This window comes from Colossoma macropomum, unplaced genomic scaffold (genome assembly GCF_904425465.1).
Source record: "Colossoma macropomum unplaced genomic scaffold, Colossoma_macropomum, whole genome shotgun sequence".
NCBI classification, from domain to species: Eukaryota; Metazoa; Chordata; class Actinopteri; order Characiformes; family Serrasalmidae; genus Colossoma; species Colossoma macropomum.
In genome coordinates, this window is record NW_023494797.1 from 7615843 (window position 1) to 7635903 (window position 20061).

At 39.7% G+C, this 20061-nt stretch overlaps 1 protein-coding gene across 8 annotated transcripts in view; it reads right to left on the minus strand.

The window, feature by feature from the left end:
* Positions 1-20061, minus strand: part of fhod1 (formin homology 2 domain containing 1) — a 79363-nt gene continuing 59302 nt past the window's right edge. For 4 of the 8 annotated variants that reach the window (XM_036584173.1, XM_036584172.1, XM_036584170.1 and 1 more), the window contains 15 exons: positions 19777-19827; positions 17888-18036; positions 13751-13873; positions 10786-11711; positions 9261-9416; positions 8926-9108; positions 7776-7895; positions 6055-6216; positions 5607-5797; positions 4368-4560; positions 3968-4133; positions 3640-3702; positions 3316-3390; positions 2842-3015; positions 1-715 (listed from right to left, as the gene is read on the minus strand). In XM_036584173.1, coding sequence (XP_036440066.1) covers positions 636-715; positions 2842-3015; positions 3316-3390; positions 3640-3702; positions 3968-4133; positions 4368-4560; positions 5607-5797; positions 6055-6216; positions 7776-7895; positions 8926-9108; positions 9261-9416; positions 10786-11711; positions 13751-13873; positions 17888-18036; positions 19777-19827 — 2812 coding nt within the window. In that variant the 3' untranslated portion in view covers positions 1-635. The remainder of the gene's footprint in view (positions 716-2841; positions 3016-3315; positions 3391-3639; positions 3703-3967; positions 4134-4367; positions 4561-5606; positions 5798-6054; positions 6217-7775; positions 7896-8925; positions 9109-9260; positions 9417-10785; positions 11712-13750; positions 13874-17887; positions 18037-19776; positions 19828-20061) is intronic. The other 4 variants (XM_036584176.1, XM_036584171.1, XM_036584175.1 and 1 more) reach the window with 2 other exon arrangements.

Here is a 20061-nt window from a genome sequence, read left to right on the forward strand (position 1 = left end):
TTTTTTTTTTATAAAGATTTTTCTGTCAAACATTCATTTAAGAAGCTGAACTGACCCTAGATCAGAGTAAAACAGTAACTTTAACAAACATCTGTGTCCATATTGAACATTCCCCTCTACTCAAAATCTATACAAAGCTGAAGTTTGACCATTTGAGTTTCGTTCCTTTTTGAATATGCAGATGTGCTACATAAGAAAATGCTCTTAATTTACAAAAAAAAAAAGAACTTGCACCTGTACAAACTGTTTCTGCTAAAACTTACATCATTGTTGGATCATATATATTACATTAATAGAGCTTGTCTGGTGTTTAATACTTTAATACTTAAATGTACCAATTAAAACACTAAATCATATGTGCTTGCCTGTCAGGAGTCTCTTACAGTATCTGATAATAGAAAAGTTTAGCGTTTTGCATTCAGTTCTGGTGGATAAAAGTTCCATTACTCAGACAGGAAGCTGAAGTGCGTCTGCAGCAGATGAGTGAGAAACAGTCTTCACTGGGAGATCAGCTGTCCATCAGGTCTCCGCTCAGTTCGTTTCTCAGGGTTGTCTAAATTTCGTCTCAGGATCTAGGATTAGCCTCTTCCATCGACGCAGCTGATTCAGTTGACCATAGATCTGTTACTCCAGTCTCAGACTTTCTCCGTAGCCTTGTTCAGACCCAGTGCCTGCACCACGTCCACACTCAGTCCACTCTTAAGTGTCCTTCTCACTGCAACACAACACATACATCTCTGCGTTAATACTCTGTAAAGATGGCACAGTATCACTTATTACATTCCTATGCGAAAGGCTTTCTGTATGCTATCTGTAAACACAATGGAGGAATGTGTGGTGTGTGTGTGTGTATATATATCTTTAAATGTGCCAATGTCCATGTCTATGAGGTAAAATCCAATAATTAGGTGTCAACGATATGACAATATGTATTGTTACGGTGGTGAATTATGCCACAATATGCTATTCTGAACATACTATTAATATCATGAGTACTAAAGAATGCTGTTAAATTTGTGCTTTATTACAATTTGCATAGTCTAGTTAAATTGGATTTAGTTCAGCGCAATATGAAATGCTTAATAAAAATCATTGGTCAGACCCAACACACCAGGCTGTAATATTCAATGCCTCTGAAGGCCTTAATTACCTGAATCAGGTGTTTTGATTGAGGTTTGAGCTAAACTCAGTATAGTGGTAAGTCTCCCTGACCAGGACTGGGCTCCTGGTCTAGATGGAGCATGTTATAACAGTCCATAACAGTCTAAAGGCATCAAAAACATTTATTCAGGATTGAAGGTATGTGTGCTCTCCTTTTGTCAAAGATAACCTATGAGAGAGTGACCTAGAATTAGGATGCTTTTTCCTGTTCTAGCCTATTTCTCAACTGTCAGGTGGTTTAACACAGCAAACAAAGGGAAGAAGAGAGAAAAGCTGCACACAAGCCTGATCTGATAGAGAGATTTAGGATTCTCTGCAAACAGAGGAAAGGAACCAGTCAGATTATGGCCTGTTTTGGACACAGACAAATCGCAGCATCTAAATACCAAAATAAAATCCCTTGTTTTCTCCTTTGGACTGAGAACATACCCAAACTTAACTTTCACACTACACTGAAGGCCAGCAGTCCCTGGGGCCAGCTTACTTATTTAAAGATGAATATGTGGGATGTACAATATGAGACAAACAAACGGACTGATTCTAATTTTCTTTTCATGTTCTTTTATGATGTTCACATTACAACTCATAGGTCAAAAGCAATTCTTTGCCCAGATCTGATCTTCCTGCCTTTATGATTCATGTTCATCTGTGCAAGTGATTCATATCAACATATGGTCATATATAGTATCTGATCTATGACCACATATGAAAGTGGCTCAGATCTGATTTGTGTCTACATTAATGTTAGACAAAAACATTCAAATCATCAAATAAGTATCCAATCCAGGACAACACATGAAAATGCATCAGGCCAGATATGATTTGAAGGGGGGGAAAAAGGAAAAGATTTGTGTGTCCACACAGTTCTAGAAATAAAATCTGATCTGAGTCACATTAAAGGAAAATAATGGATTTGTGCCACTTCAGCCTTGTAATGTAAATGTAGCTTTCAAAATCCTGATGTGATTTCAAGAAGTATCACTTGTAACCTTTGTGTGGTGTTGGGGTCTGTGGCACCTATTTTCAATGTTTACCAAAAGAAAAAATGATGCGATTTATTATTATTTCAACCTCTGATTCTTTGGCCTTTGCTCATTTTCTGTGAGCATATAAAATAACACATTTTCAATGACTTCACACTGTACAGCCCCTACACATTATATCACACGTGGTGTTGGGGTGAACCTGTGGGGAATAAAAGTGTGGAGGTGCTGTGTCCCTTCACTCTGTTCTCCTCCTACATGGCCTGCTGTTAGTGTGTGTGTGTGTCTGTGTGTATGTGTTTGTATATGTGTGTGCGAGGGTGGACAACATGGACAGGCTGCTGAATGGCTACATCTGCTAAAGGAGAACCCTACGCTGGCCACTTAACATTTTATACATCTGATATTCTTACATAAATTATTATGGCGGTATTGATTTAAAAAAACAATAATGCTGTGGGTCCACCAGACCACTGAGTAAGAAACACATGAACACCACACGAGGGTTAAGTAGTGCGTGTGGAACAGCTGATCAGCTGATCTCTAGTTAAATGGTGAAAGCCATATCCTGTTAATAAACACACCAATTAATTTGTAAATCTGGCTCTGATATGTTTTTTTACATAAGCCAGAATACCACCATTGAACATAAGGCTGATTTTAATCATGAATATTTAGTAGTTCGCACATTACTCACATGATTTCCGGTTTAGCCGTGATCTTTTCCTCTCTTTAGGGCTAGACGCCCTCTCTGAGGGATTCTGGGTAACAGACTTGACCAGCCGATCCATGATCTCATCTGTGGCGTCATCTTGCAAATTTGCACTGTCCTCTTTGCCTGTAGACGGTGATGGACTAACTCTTCCTAAACCTGCACAGCACCATTGTGAAAATGCATTAGTAAATCATTCAAAAACAGGAGGACTGAGGTAAAATATCTTTGTTTCCAGTCAAAGCGCAAGAGTATTCAGACGACTGATAAATCACAAAATCCACATTCAAATTCAGGCAATTTGACTTGTTAAGGATCCACTTCAGGTTAATCCACAACAACCCATAAGTACAAATGCATATAATAAAGACTTTGCATCTCGCATTGTTCCGTGTTATTGTGTGATTTGTTACATGCTTTCTTATTTCACATGCTAGGGCCATGCAGTCAGCACGGTACCTTCATCACTTAAGCCCTGTGTTTCTGAGCTCTCTAATGGTGAAGTAGGCAAACTCTCAGAATAATTAGACCCCTCTGGAAGACCAAATAGTCCAGTTTTAATACTGGCATCTGTTAATGCTGCTCAGTTGAGCTTTGTCCAATAAGCAGTGCTAGTCAGCACATAGAAAACGAGTTCTCGTGATGACATCTATAAATTTGTCCCTCCACAATGCCTCTTCTCAAATGGACAAAAGGCCTCAGTTGAGCAGCTATAAAATCAGCTTCATTGTAAATAGAAAAATCTTCTGTCTGCACACCAGCAACATGCAGTATGTGCTCTACCTTCATCATTAGAATCCTGGATGGGTGAAGTGGGAGTAGTATCAGAGTCAGCTGACACCAGCTCTGTTAGAGAACATGACTCAATTACAACCCCAAAACTCTCTTGCTGATGGACAGGATTTTGTTATTGGTTCTGTTCCTACAAATTTTTGCCATTTCACTTATTTATATAAAATAAGTTTGTCATTTAAACTAGACTTTGCCTTTATCAAGTGTTAAATACACTGTACTTTCTGTCTATGTTGCTGTTTCATGACAGCAACACAGGTAAAGTAGGGACTAGTTATGTTATTTTCTAAGGGACTAGCTCATAAGGTGATGTCCTTACTTCGTACAGCACGGGACCTGCGCAGTTTGCTTCGGTCGTCATTAGCGATAAGAAGGTTCTTCATGTTCTCGTGTTCCTCTTGGGCTGGCTCCGCTTCTGTTGTCATGGAGACAGGGGAGGGGCTTTCCTGGGAGATGGACGGGACAGCTCCAGAGAATTTCTCAGTCTGCAAGAGTATAAGTGATATTAGCTAGTTAGAGACCGGGAGTATAGACTCACATTTAAGGCAAAAGCAGCTCGCTGTCTTAAAAAGAAGGATATAAATAGAGGTGGTATAGGTTTCAATAGGATATATGATCACTGTCACATGATATACCGTAAACAAATCAGCTTCCTGGCTGAATGCATGCCCTGATCTGTGTCTAATGTTCCTCAGCCTGAAAACGTATACAACTTTTACCTCAGTGATCATTTTGCCACGGGTCTTGGTGCGTTCTCGGTGGGCCGCACGCTTGCGTTTCTGGGTGAGGACCCTCTCTCTGGTGGTACGGTACTCCAGAGAGAATTCACTGATGATCTTACAGAACTGGGTGATTTTAGTGTCCCGGACTGAGTATGAGGGCTGACCCAAGTACAAAAGGAACGAGTGAAATCTGAGAGAGAAAGACGAGTAGAGGGAACTGAAGCAATAGTTGGGTGAAACATTATATTGACATATACTGACTGGACAACAGCAAAATGTTTTTTTAAACAAGCATGCAGTTTACACAATCCTAACTGGAACCTCTTCCTAACCTCCATTACTTCTTAGCTACATTAGCCTTGTAGCTCCGGTGCAAAAATAAAGAAGCATACCAAATGCATCTAGTGTGATTAACTGGATTTGGAGTAAAGCCAATATTACTAGGAGTGAATTGATTATGATTTTTTATGGCCAATTCTGATTTCTTTACAGAAAAAATGGCTGATTGGTGACTTTTTTGGCCATTTTTATCAGCCTTGTTTAAAACCAGAAGCACACATTGTGTAGGTGACACACATGAAATACTAGCACATTTCCAGTACTTTCTTTTACCCTTTGTTGCATTATAAATAGCATTATTTTGTCACAGTCATGACAAAACCTTTTATTTCCATTTTGTATGGTTGGTTATTTATTTATTAATTCATTCTACAAAATCTAATTATGATTAGACTGATAGTCAGCTAGAATTAAATATTTCAGATAACATACACTAAAAGTTAAAGTTTTTACTCTCCTGAAAAGTAACCATTTTGGAGATACAAGGTTTTGTTCTGACAGCAGTGATTTGTTTTTTTAATGCGGCAAACTTAAACGAAAAGTCTGCTGTCTATTTAAATAAAATGAATCAAATAAAATGTTAAAGTGCTACAAGAGGCAACTGGCTGTTTGGCACAATGAGTCAATTATGCTACAACATTTAGGTTTGTGTGTACATTTACATCATAAAATTTAAACATACTTGGCAAAATAAGAATACTAAATTGGCCAATTGCATGTTTGGAGCAAAAAAAACATCCAATTCCAATCTTGCATCCCTGAAGACTACAATGATACAGCTACAGCACAGAGGCTGTTTCTCTAAGCATAAAACTATATAGAAATAACTTAAACTGCAAATTAAATCAATAACGTTCTTTTTCTGTGCAGCAGGACAATCACAGCATGACCTTTCACCTGTTTATGATGCGCCTGTGCACCACTTTCAGAATGATGATTCTCTCTGTGCAGTCTTTGAGGAACTCTGTCATTTTGTTCTTCAGCTGAGGTTTGGTCTCATGCTTGGCCATCACCTTGAGGTTGTCCCATGAGGTCTTACACTTCCTCTCCAGCTGAACCAGGTTGTCAGACAACTGCTCAAAGTCTACCTAAAAGAAACACAAAAAAAGAGCCAAACATAAAAGCAAGAAAAAAGAAGAATCAAAAGATTGTAACAAGGACATAAACAAATACACAGACACATTCCTAAAAACAGGAATGCATTATTGATTCTTAAAGACTTTTCAGATGAAAGTGTTGACATAGGACTTTTACAATAACTTATTTTAAAGGGCAAGACTTACAAAATGTAAGACCAATATAGGCTTCACAGATAAATAATCTGCTGACAGTTTATGAGACCTACTTTGGCAGATCTGGTGATGGCGGAGATTTCTGAGTACACATCTGTTGTGTCTGGGAAATTGTCCACCACAAAGTTACAGCAGTGATGCAGCAGAGACTGCCTGTGTACTGTATCCTTCACCTCAGTTACCTTCTCCAGGTAAGTCAGCTCAAACCCCTTCGCCTGCCAAAGAGACAGAAGACAAAGAGTCAGTGCCTCAAGCAGAAGAAACATTCTTGCTTTGTGAATTAACCTGAGGAAAAACACCTTGTTCAAAAGTGGATTTAATTCACAAAAGAAGATTCATTTACACTGAAAACAGTTGATAAAACAACAGTTTATTTGTTTCTACTTTAAGCTGATAGTTTAAACATCAAGATATTTTAATTAATACTTCACAACTCAAATCAATGTAAGTGGATGTGAAGTTTGTTGGAAATATATTTTGTCTCTACATGCAGTTACCATCCTTGCATTGCTGAAATATTGCTTGAAAAGGACACTCCAGCCAATATGAAAAATGTCCATCACTATCACTACACCAGTTGTAAACATGTTTATCTGCCACCTACAGCAGTGTTGCAACAGTCTATGCAATACTGCTCTACAGAATATTGCATAACACAAAAAAAACAAAAAAACAAAAAAAACACAACGCTAGTTTTTGGCTAGAATGCTCTTTATCATGTCCATGCCAATAAATTCGCCCTTAACACATGCTAGTAATACTGTTTAATTTGAGTGTTAATCTTTTTTTTTTTCTTTTTTGGACCATTCTAAAGGATTTTTATCCTGTTGAGTTTTGTCAGATTGAGCCATTATTGTCACTGGCATTCCACGGTATTAAAGAAAACTTTTTAAAAAGCTTTCCTTGAAAACACTGACACAAGATGGACACACAAGTGCTTGATATCTGAGCTAGAAATAACTCCTAAAGCCATATTTCTTGCCCACCTTATAGTGGACTCTTTTCGGAATGTTATGGTCACTGGGCCTTACTCACCAACCATTCTTAAGAAGAAATTTCTTCGTATAACCCATTTATGCACTTTTCACAAAGATTCTGACATTCAGCAACGTTTTCCTATTTGGCATTTGTTCTTAGGTAAGAACAGATTCTACACACACACTCGAGAGCACAATGTGTACAATTCTGCAGTTTAAGAACACGTTATGAATCTGATTTAGACCTTTCCATAGGACCCTTCTAAGGAACAAATTTAAGAAAAACTTGGGAAGATATTGATGAGCGAGGCCATTGAGGGATTAAGTGATTTCAGTACTTTGATAAATAAATCATTGTTTAGAAATTAGATACGAAAAGTCACATGGAGAGAAAAAGCATGGTACCAATACTGACTACTTATAGCAACCCTATAGCAAAATTAAGTCCCATAGTAAATAAGATGGCCAGAATAAACCACATTTACATTCCACACAGGCCTTAAAGTAGCCATTATCTTCAGTCCTATCAGCCAGCCTGTCTCTCTGAAGGTCATCACACCTGGCTTGTTAAACTTTAGAGCTTAGCATCCAACCATAGCAAACGTGCAGAGTCCTAATCGTCTTTCCCTGTCACAGTTCAGCAGACGGACAACAGCAAAGGATTACTGTAGCCACACCGTGCTGCTTATGTGTAAAGTGCACCAGGCTTTAGACCTGCACACCTGGCCTTATAGCACGCATCAGATTTCTCATATGGCTCGTTAGCTGCATTAAGGTAAACGAGACGCTCTACTCACGCTGGAGCTGTTGAGAAAGTTGCCAATGGCCAGCAGAGTTGCTAGGATACGCTTGAAGGTTTTGTTCTTGGCAAGCTGCTCCATACCGAGCTTCAGGTCGAAAAGGGGCTCAGCTATCTCCTACAGGATGAACCGGAGAGGAGACAGGGGAGTTATGAATGACAACAGGGTATCAAAACAGGGAGAGCTGAACAAAGAATTAATGCCTAAGCAGCATAAATGATCTTCAGTCCACATTATAGACAATTCCTGTTTCAAACCATAGAGAACCATGCAAAAAAGGCACCTTTTGCCTCGTATCTGTAATCTTTCTAAATGCTTGAGTACTCATCACAAAACTATATTTTAACTTCCCCATGCTATCTTTACCCATGGTAAAAGTTACACTATGCAAGTTTTAGAGACCTCTCTGGTGGAAACATGTAATCGCACGCCACATGCAGAAAAATATTTTGTAATGTCAGTTGTGATTTGGGCCCATTCTCTGAACGGATGAATCTGTTGACTGCACTGAAATTCAAATGAGTATTCGAAGCAAACTCAGTCAAAACATTAAGGATGTGTCTTCTGAGGATGTAAGTGAATAATCTACTATTGTCATCATACCTTCATCACTATAATGTTGATTTTGTATTTGAGACTATTGAACAGGTCCGTCCTGAGCCTGTGCATGTGACGTTAATACGTAAAGACACATAATGTGGTCTGAAAAACTCACACGAAATCTGATCTGATGCCTCTGACTTAAATTATTATTTCAGGCTTTACAGGGTGACTCACAGCAGCACACACATATTTCATATTTTATGCTGTTTTTTCCCTCTTGACTCAGTAATGCTACTTCTTCCACTTTAAATAAAAATCTAATAAAAAGTAACTACAAAACATACACATTGCAGCTTTAAATAAAGTTATTAAATATTCATATATACTCATTGATAAAGTTGATTAGTCATCAATTATGGAAAAAAAGTGAAGTTATAATTCTTAATTGCAACTCTATTATTATTATTATTATTATTATTATTATTATTATTATTATTATTATTATTGGTAATAGTGATCTTCCTAAATGATATATTCTGTGCACATGCAAAGCTACAAAAAAAAAAGAAGAAAAAAAAAAGAAAAAAAAGAAGAGATAGGTGACCTTCTCCAGGCTCTCGTAGTTGAGTTTAAAGGCCCAGAGCTGCAGGCGTGCTGTGAGGCCACTGATAGAAGACAGAGTGAGCAGGAACTGCTCTGCTGTACCCAGTGGCATGTCCGGATTAGCCAGCTGTGCCTCCTGGATCTTCTGCTTCTCCTCTTCCGTAGGAGTCATAGTCAAGATTTTCTACAGAGTGAGTAAGTGGAGTGAGTGAGAGAAGAAAAAGACAATGTTGCTAAAGCTTTACATAAAGAATGTCTCATCAGCACTCTTTCAAGAGTATCTGAGAAAAGTATAAAGCTGCTGCTCTCTTGTGGATGAAATGAGTAGTGCAGTACCTCAATCCCCTCTTTACTGATGGCAAATTCATCAAAGTTGAGGATTGCAGTTTTGATGACATGCACAGCAGGTAAAACAGTCATGCCGATGTTGATGGCATTGCTCCTCTTAGGATCGAGAACAACAATTTCCGGCCTCTTCACCTCCGGACCTTTCTGAAGAACCAAGAGAAGGAGCAATTCACATTTGGAACAGGATCGCTACCCTTAATAGCACACCATGAACGTCTATGTCCTTTCATTATGAGACAAGTGAGCTCAGGCGAAGGGGAAACAAATCCTTTTTGAAAGCAACACAACTGATGGATTTCAAAATCAACCATTGTTCTTTTACATATGAACTTACATTTATTTAAAATGAACTTGTAATAAAGTATTTAACTTGGCTATTTTAATTCTTAATAATCATTACAGACAAAAAAAATAAACAAACAATAATTCACAACTCAACTTCCAAGCTGAGGAAACAATTAGCTGTCAGGTTAATAGATCTAAGCTTCATGGTAGGGGTGGTTGATATGGCAAAAATACCGTATAACATCGCAATACTTGAAGAGATGGATGCAAGATATGCCTCACAATGTTTCGTTTCTCTGACGTTTGGTAAGTTGGAACAGACAAAAAAGCCCCAGAAGTGCCATGTTTACAGACAACACTACCAAAACTACAAGAACAATGATTTCTGTATTCCATACTGAGCTACAGTTAATCCAGTTAAACAGGACTGATTTTGCTCTCTTTGTAATGATGCTCAGAGTTGGTCAGTGTTGTTTAGGTATGGATGACATTAACAAAATACACACAGAAAAGCAAACTGTGGCATAACTTCTTATAATAATGGCTACTGCATTTTTGAAATTTTCTATTTATTTTGCTGATCTCATTTTAACAAGCTCAACAGCACAACCTAAAGTTGCTGCTACAATTGTTTGAATTTGAATTTCTTTATTAATACCTTCACTTGAATTCAAATGAATTGTCACTGATTTTCAGTGCTTTTTCCTTCCCTGACAACTTATTAAAATAAAGTCAGTTTGACAGAGTTACACTTCATCAGTGGGGCCCATATCCTACATCTTCCTTATATTTCCTTGTTTTTCCTGAGATCAACTTATAACCTTTGCGTGAGTTTACTAACAAAAAACAGGACATCATTTTTACAGAACAACTTTCCCACCTCGGTTTATCCCTTAGAATCAAACAAGCTGTTGTTGTTACTGTGCCTTTCAGACTGATGTATGTAAATGAGCCCTGTTCTGATTGGTTGTGCTGTATTGTGCTTTTTTCACAATGTTTTGAGACATCACAAAAAAATGAATTTAAAACAGGACGTTTTTGCAGCTTAGTTATATGGACTAGAGAATGAAAAGTTTTGAAAATTTAGCAATGTTTATATATTACATCAAACTGTGTTACTTCAAATAAAGAGAAGAAAATTTGGTTGTCCAAGATACGAGCCCTATAAATTTAACCATACTTTGCCTGCTGACTGTTTCATTGTTTGTCAGATATGTCTGTATGTTACCTTTGCCACAGGAAGATCCTTCGCCTTGGACTCAAACAAGTGCTCCAGTTTGTCCGTATCCACGGTAACCTTGTCCAGCGACGCCCACACTGTGCCCCGCCCAAACTTGCACTTCCTGGGGCTGTCCGGCTGTTTGAGCTCCTTCCAGAACAGCTTGACCGTTTTACATTTCTTGACGAAGGCTGGGTCTGGGGCCTGAGGAGGAGGTGGAGGGGGCACACCTGGGGGAGGAGGAGGGGGTGGTCCACCAAGACCTCCAGGAACAGGAGGAGGTGGAGGAGGAGGTGGGGGAGGAGACAGTCCCGCTGGCACAGGAGGAGGAGGTGGGGGAGGAGGAAGGGATCCTAGTCGTCCTCCTGGTGGTGGAGGTGGTGGGATGCCATTGACCATTCCTGTGTCGAATGCGTCTACGTCCAGCACGTCTATGTCCTCTTCCTCCAGCAGGTCGGAGAAGTCCAGGTCTTTGATGCGCAGGGCTCTGGACCTGGGCTGAAGCTGATCCCACGCATCCTGGCTGTTCCGGGACAGTGGGGTCATCATGGTCTTCTCCAGGCTGCGTGAATGCGTCTCAGCATCGATACTGTACTGTGGCCGCACCTGCCGGTGCCTCTGCTCCTCCGCCAGCCTGGCTCGTGCTGCTTGAGCAGTGCCCCCCAGCCCCTCCAGCTCCGCCCGCCGGGATGCGTCCTCACTGGACTGGGTGGTGCACGAGCGCAGGTTGGACAGACGGCCTACAAGGCTGGAGATGCTTGAGTCCTCAGACCCAGAACTGCCCCCAAAAGAGTCCTCTGGGCCGGGGCTTTTTAGGGGCACTGATATGTCGCTGGTGTTGCTAGAGGTGGAGGACTTGGCATAAAGCATATCCAGCATGAACTTCCTGTCGTTGGAGAGGGTGCTGTGGCTGCCCTGACGCTGCACGCTGCCCCCTGCAGGTGAGAGAAGAAAGGATCAGCTCGTATATCAGCTTGCTTCACATACATTGCACACTGATGCAGGACCAGCTCTTCACCGAGATCCAAATGTGAATCATTAAGGGATTCATTTGATTAAAACAAATCATTTATACACAATTTTCCCTTTACTTCAAATGAAGTAAAACAGCAAACTGCTAAATCACATGGTAACTTCATAGGAGAAGGAAACGCTCTGAATTGTTAATACAAGTTAATTTGAAAAGATTTTATTCTAAGTATTTTTATTGGTCCATTAATCACAAAATTTTTACCCCATGCAAAAGGCAGTTGACATTTTCAAATTATGTAAAAAAAAAGTTTAATAATGACAAAAATTGAGATGTTCTGAAAGCAACAATATGGTTTCTGACACTGTATGATAGTGTTATCTATAAGAAAAGACATGAGTACAGACAAAATACAAGCTTTGAAATGGCTGCTATTACTATTTTCACATTTGTCCATTTTCATAAACAAAAGTTTAATAATACAGGATCAGAAACCAGATAACAGCACAAATTTGTTTAGCATTCCTTTAAATGAGGAAAAGGCTGAGCACAAAGAGAAACACAATAATAGATCATCCACACTGCAAAAAATTCAGCTCATTAGTCACACTGGTTTGGAAGGTGAAGTCAGTTGATATGCTCTAAACAAATGCATGAATCTGCATATTCCAAAATTATGACATTTCACCTAAAACTGAGGAAAGTAAAAAAAGTTAATCACTTGCATGCATGTAAAGCAACATATTAAATGTCAACCTATTACCTTTATCATTAAACTCACACAGCTCGGTCACGTTTGGTTCAAGTTGGTGCATCACCACCATTCTCAACAAAAACAGGCACAAAACAGCCTACCTTTAAAAGCCCCAGCATGTGAGCAAAGCTCTGTATTTCCACACGCTACCATCCTAACATCTCACTGACACTAAGCGCTCTGTTGTACTGCCTGCAGTTCGGTCCAACATCCTCCTCCACTGTCTGCTGCCTGTCTCACAACTGCAGCCAGAATGGAACCCGGATAAAGGAAATCCCAATCTCCCTCTCCTGCTTCAAACTGTTTATGTCTTGACCGTCTATTCAGGCTAATTTACACTCCCTGGACGCCAGCTCATTAGCGGTGGGGGTCATTTAAACTGAAGACTGCTAGGAGGGGAGATGGGATCAGGCTGAAATGTTCAAAACCACAGAGGGAAAATATTTGTGTTTGAAATTAGGGCTAAACTCTCTGAGAAGAGAAAAGAAAACAGTAACAGCTCAGCCAGAAGTGGAATGGGTCAACAGTCAGATGATTGAGGCACTCTGAGTGTGTCTACACAAATCTACATCTAAACTAAACCAACAGTCATTTTTACTGCTCATCCTTACTCTCACAGAATAAGAGAGAGAGAGAGAATAGGAAAAGAGAATAGCAAGTGTGCCAGAGAAAAAAATAACGAGAAAGAAAAGATCATGAGAGAGACAGAAAAAAAGAAAACGAAAAGAGAAGGAAAAAGATGAAAGAGGCACAGGGAAAAAGTCAAAGAGAGAAAGAAAAGTAAGCATGTGAAAGAAAGCAAGAAATGACAATGAGCGAGAGACAAAAATACAGAGAAAAAAAGAAACAGAAAAAGAAAGAATGAAACAGAAAAGCAAGTGTGTGAGAAAAGCAGAGAGAAAGAAAGAAACTGAAAAAAATTAAAGAGCAAAGCAAGAGATGCAGAAAGAGAGAGCATGAGAGAGAGAGGGAAGAGAACAAGAGAGAGACAAAGCGAGTGAGCGAGCAAGCAAGAGAGACAGAGAGAGAGAGAGCAAGGAAAGAAAGAGCATAAGAGACAGAGACAGAGACAGAGAGAGAGACAGAGAGAGAGAGAGAGAGAGAGAGAGAGCAAGGAAAGAAAGAGCATAAGAGACAGAGACAGAGACAGAGACAGACAGAGAGAGAGAGAGAGAGAGAGAGAGAGAGAGAGAGAGAGAGAGAGAGAGAGAGAGAGAGAGAGAGAGAGAGAGAGAGATGTAATCTCTTGCCTGTTTCATTCTGCTGGGTTGTGTGGGGTTCTCCAGGCTGCTCCAGTGTGCTCGGGGAGGGGCTGCCCCTGCTGGAGTCTCCCTCTGGAGACTGGGGCTCCGGACCACTGCTGTGACCCGTCACTAACACAAACACACACAAAATGAGCGAACAGTTCTGTTTCTGCTTGTGTTGTAACAAGTGTTGTCAGAGTGGCACTTCAAGAAAACATTCTCATCATTGTACATTTATGTTTGGGAAACCAAATCAAACATTTTAATCATAAATCTTCAGATCTGATTATCGTTATGAACATAAAAGCACACATTTAGTCAGGTGTGTCCGAAACGGTTACTGTGTTTAAAGACCACGCACAAAACAAAAAAATGGACTATTTGAAGGCCTGTATCATTTAACAAACTACACAAGTCTGTGAAGCAAGTGTAATTCCCCCCCACGCAGCACTTCATTCATGCCCAACTCAAAAGACCCTCTATAATCCTTTCAGCCCTCTTTCTGCTGCCAAACACCTTTCACACTCCCCAATGAGTTTTTGTGTGTGTGTACATTTGCGAGAGATGTCTGGACCCTCATTTGTGTCTCTGGCCAGCACCGAAAGCCCATCTCTACAGACTGACTGTTACACCAGAGCCAAACTGAATACTCCCCTCTCATGGGAAACTACTCTCTGTGGAGGAAAAAGGACCCCCATCCTAAACTCACTCCATAGACCCTTCTCCAAGCTCCTCATTACTCTGCTGAAATGGGCCACGTCCCAAATACCAGAGTTTGAGAAAATGGAGAGTTTTAGAGCTCAGAACAGAACAAAGATAATGCACACTTACTGCTCATGATTTCACTTAAAAAGGCGGTTCTTCAAGGGTTCTATGTAGAACAATGAACATTCAAAGAACACTTTGCTTGACTGAAGGGTTCTTTGCATTGTGAAAGGGTTCTTCAGAACCAGATGGGCTGGTTCTACATAGAACCTTTTTTAAAAGGGTTCTATACAGCACCAAAAAGGTTGACATCGTAACACCAGAACCTTTTCAAAAAGGTACTATATAGAACCATCTACAGCACTTTCTCCATCAATCTGAAGAACCCTTTCAGAATGCCAAGAACCCTTTAATCAAGCAAAGGATTTTTTGATTGTTCATGGTTCTATAAAGAACCATTTTCTTTACTAAAGAACCCTTAAAGAACCATCTTTTTTAAGAGTGTAGGATGGGCGTGGCCATGCAAATAGAATTTAGTATTTGTTTACCTAAATCACGTATTCAAATAATGAATGGGTAATTTGGAATAAAAATGGAAAATTGTGTACATTTTTTTAATTTTTAGGTTTTTAACTGTATGTATGATGTAGAACGAAGCAACTGATATTGTGTGACAAAGCTAAACTGCACCATCTAAGCGGAAGTATATATGTAAATAGTCACTTTGTTTGAAATAATTTGCATAGTTTATGTGACTGCATTATAGTTCTATATCACACCTAGATCAATCAAATTAACATGTAGGCATCATCTCATGCTAAATGTTGGCTGTTTTTTTTCTGAACAACTAACTATTCATTAACTATTTCCTTTAAAAATGCAGATATTTGAATAGTAAAAATGGTTACATACCCACCCCTAGTGATGCAAGACTGCTAATAGCAGCCCATTGTGCCCAGTTCTACTCTACTGCATGGTGTAGCGTTAACCTGACGTAACACAGAAGATTAACCATAACCTTAACCTCAGCCCAAAACCTAAACCTAACGCTACCCTGATCCTAAACTCGATGTTGGTACTAATCCTAACCCTGACCCCAACAGCAGATTGTTTATAATTTGAACATCTATAGATAATCTATTTGGGTCTATCCAAAGAAAGTGGAACTGAAAATCATCATGAAAAATGAAATACACTTGTTTTTGGTACGCAAGACCTCACAAATGTCACAAGTGGACAAGTGGAAGATTAAAACACAGAAAAAATGTAGGATAGGGACCGCTTACAGGGGTCTCCAATCAGGACTGGTGTTGCAGCAAGCTTTCATTCCACACAAGCAGGAACACACCTGATTCTACTTCTTTATTCAACTAGTCGCAGACGCTACTGCTTTGTGGAAATAAAATTTGCAGCCACAAACGTAAGTCTGTATAGCGAAGCACATCTATAGAACTGGTGCTGGGAAATGCTGGAGTAGCACTGGCCCTTTAGCATAATATAAGGAAACAATAGTCTTAGATCAGTAGTGTATTCTAAACATTTGATACATGGTGATCAATCTTCGAATTTAGTCATGACTTAATAACTGCAGATAAAACGGCAGTAGCCTGATATTAGTGTTTGTGACATTTGTTCAAACCTAAACTCTCACTGAAAACACAACACATTTTTCATAAGCTCAACGTAACAGCATTTCTTTTAGAATCCCAGGCGTATTACGTTCTAGGCCTTCTTATTCTGTAACTACTAGAAAAAATGAATAAAGTGACTGAGTTATGCTTAAGTTATAGAAGTGTGCAATAAATGTTTGGACCTGTTAGTGAGTTCTAGTCATTCATGGGCTTGAATAAAGCATTATTCGTGTTAAAATTAATAATTAGTTAACTTATTAGAAATTAACTACGTCAATTTAAAATAACATTTTCCTTCAGTTCCAGCTGTACCTACCGTCAGTTCATCCCTCTGAAACATACAGTGTTCAAAATGACAGCATCTTTTCCTCTCCAGAAACAGAACATCCACTCCTGAAGTCTGAATTTGAACCTGCTCCTCAAACCAGCAATCAAAGAGCGAACCGCTCACCTTCCCCTCCACTCGGTAGAGTAAAGAAGTAAGCTAACACTTCCCATTCTAATGAGCGCTTTACAGTGACACTTGACGTGGAATGCCGACTTTCTCAGCTGGGCGCACATTACATAAACGCCACGGCCTGCCCTCAGCCAATCACAGTGCAGCGCCTGCTGACTTGGCCCAGGACTTGGTGCTAGGAAGAATAACCTCTTGAGCTGACTCAAAAAGTCTAGTCAACTTCCTAATTGTTCATGACACATACACACACGGTGGCAGAATGTGTGTTTATGTATAATAGTGAATCAGTGAAACAGAGCTGGAGGGAGTTTAAGAGGTGAAGCTGAGGAGGGGAGCAGAGAGCTGCTGGGTGGGGTGAGGAACAGTAGGGTATTATGAGGGTGGGTTAGAGCACTGTTAGGCAATGTAGGCCATGAAATACTAATGCTAAATACATTCTACCATGCTCTGTGGCATGCACAAAAATGCTGAGCAGACCCAGGTGCTCTCATTTTAGATCAAGATGGCAAGAGTACAAGATCTAAGTGGTGGTCATCATTGGGGCATGGATGGAAGGAGCTTTAGGCACAAAGACAGCTCAACTTCCTAGTGTTTCAACAGGAACAACAGATAATTAAAGTGCCAGTTCCATTTAGATCTACAGAAAAGACATCAGCTATTAGCGCACAAATCAATGACAGGGATGCTTGTGCATTAGTGCAATATGTAAGGAAAAACATAAGAGCAACTGTTCCCTGGTCAACTGAATGTCAATGCAAGATGTGATGAGACTAATCAGCAAGAACAGTTCATCTACAACAGCATAGTGAGGGATATTACAGTAAGGTTGCAGTACTTAAACCCCTCACTATAAAGGCGAATGCACATTTCAGGGTTCGCTGGTGCAAAAAAATAAATTAATTAAAAAAAAATCACAGGCACTGGACTACAGGGATGTGAATAAAAGTGATACAATGAGATGATGTGATGAATCATCATTCACTGTATTCTCCACAAATGGGAGAGTGCATGCATAGCATACACCAAAACAACAGGACAGGCCTGAAAGCTTGATCCCAACAGTGAGTGGGTATGATCTCAACCTAACTGAAGACCTATGGGAGATTCTGGGCAGTGCTCTCCACCTTAATCATCAAAACACCAACTGAGGGAATGTCTGGTTGAGTAGATAGAGAGCACTGAGAAATTGGCAATGGAATACTGCTATTTAGGATGTAAGAGTACCTTGTTAAGCAGCATGTTAGAGCTGTCTAGAGTAAAACTGAAGCAAAGAGTAAATTACACCAAGGGAGGGTAGTGGAGAAGAACAACAGATGAATAGACGAATAACAGAGAGTCAGATTATGTCACCTTCTGAGGCTGGCTGCACTGTTTCAGTAGACTGTGAGCAGACGTCTGGGTCAGGAGACACACTCTCATTCAGAGATGTACGCTGCTTAGTAAGCTGCGGCCTGCTCTTCTCCCGCTGCTTCGCTGCCAGACTGCGCAGAAATGTGTCTCTACAACCAGACGAACAGATTTCATTATTTAAAATCCACAGACAAATGCAAAAGTATGGGCACCGCTGGTCAAATTACATGTTTTTTGATTTTCCAAGAGAAAATAAGCACATCTTCTCCACAGAGAACACAGTCATGCCACATTTTATATTTTATTTATTTTTTCAATATGTTAATTTTATGTTAAATAAATGGAACTTTTGCAGAAGATGTGATCACTTATTTAGAAAACCAACAAAACATGGACCTGGGGTGTTCTAACTAGTATGCTTGCTGACTACTGTGAGGAGACATTCCAGAATCTAAATACTGCAAAAAATCAACTATGGCGTGTGTGTGTGTGTGTGTGTGTGTGTGTTGTTCTACGTACAATCAAAAGCATTACACTGATGGTTCCATAAAAATAAAACATTACCACAGACTGTTGATGGCAACAGAAGCAAACCCAGCCCCAGCATACTCACCATGTCTGCCTCATCACCCCTATATCAAGGTACTGGCTACTTCATTTCACACAGAACCATGCCATGAAACAGATTATCAAATCAAAACTGGCTAAGATATACCGTTAAAATCAACCAACTGACATGATTTGAATAGTGTCATTTGTCAGTCATTCATGCATACTCCCCAACCTTTCATCCATAAAAGAATAATAGTGGTGTAAGCTGGACTGACGCAGCAACACACAAAATGAAAACCATGCCATTGACTTCAGAGTGCTACTGAAACACCACTGGTTGCTTTTCTTGCTGAGAAACCACAAAATGACTAGTGTGGATTTTCCAGCTCTGCTGAAAGAATGTGATTGCATGTGACTGATTGAGGTATGATCAAAAATGTGCAGTAAATCTTGATAAAGAACATTTTCCATCTTGAAGCCTAAATATTGAAACCATGCACACGGGGTTAGATTTTTCACATGAAGTCAAAAAGCCAAATGCCATTCAGTTAGACTCCATTGGCCACTAAAGTAATTACAACTGGAATTATTAATCCAACACAGAAAATCAACACACACACACACACACACACAAGTGCACAAACCCTACCACAAGCTGTGAACTCAACCACTCACGCCCCAACCACCGGATCTGCAGAGCACTGCTCGAGAACCTGCCCTTCAAAGCGATGGTTCAGCCAAAAATCAAATTTATACAGTTTCTCCCCTTACCTCAAACACAGTCAATCAGCCAGAACATGTATGGTGTCTAAAGTTTGCATTGTAGCTACAGGTTAATATAACTAACAAGTAATAGAAGCTGACATGACATAACGTGATTATTAAAAATAAACAAAATAAGTAAGGACGAAATTTTGGCTTCTGCCACAATTTGAGCGAGACAATACGCTTTTGACTATAGTTATAGACAAATATATCCTACAGTGTTCCACGTAGGTATAAGTATATTTGAGATTACTTAATGTTTAAGGCCAGCGTGCGATGATTTGGGCACGTGGCCTGCATAGTGATAATGGGCAGCTATAAGCTTCCATTAATTGTTAGCTACACTAGCCTTGAAACTTTAGTGTAATAATAAATAAACAAACTTTAGACACTGAACATGACTCAGCAGACTATATTTGATTTTTGACAGAACTATCGCAGGATCAGGCTCTCTGACCTGAACCCTAATCTTTACCATTATTAGAGAAGCCATAAACCTGGTCTCAGATTAGCATCAAAGAGCAGTTTCCACCACCACCACCACTAAAACCTCGAGAGGGATGTTTACTTACGCATAGTTCCTCAGAACGGGTAGGTCCCTATTCACACTACAATCCTCAGAGCTGGAGAGAGATTTCAGTTTATACATGAGAAAAAGCCACTTACAGCTACTGAATGCCTTGAAAACTCCATCGAGCCCACTCAAACACAAAAGTTTATGCATTCATTTCAGCATTAGTGTTACAAAACAAAAGTTACACAACCAAGATGAAGGGAAAAAAAAAAAAAAAAAAAACCCAAAGATATATACAAACAAATAAAAAGATTACTATCTTCTTAGATGCATGAGCAGTAGT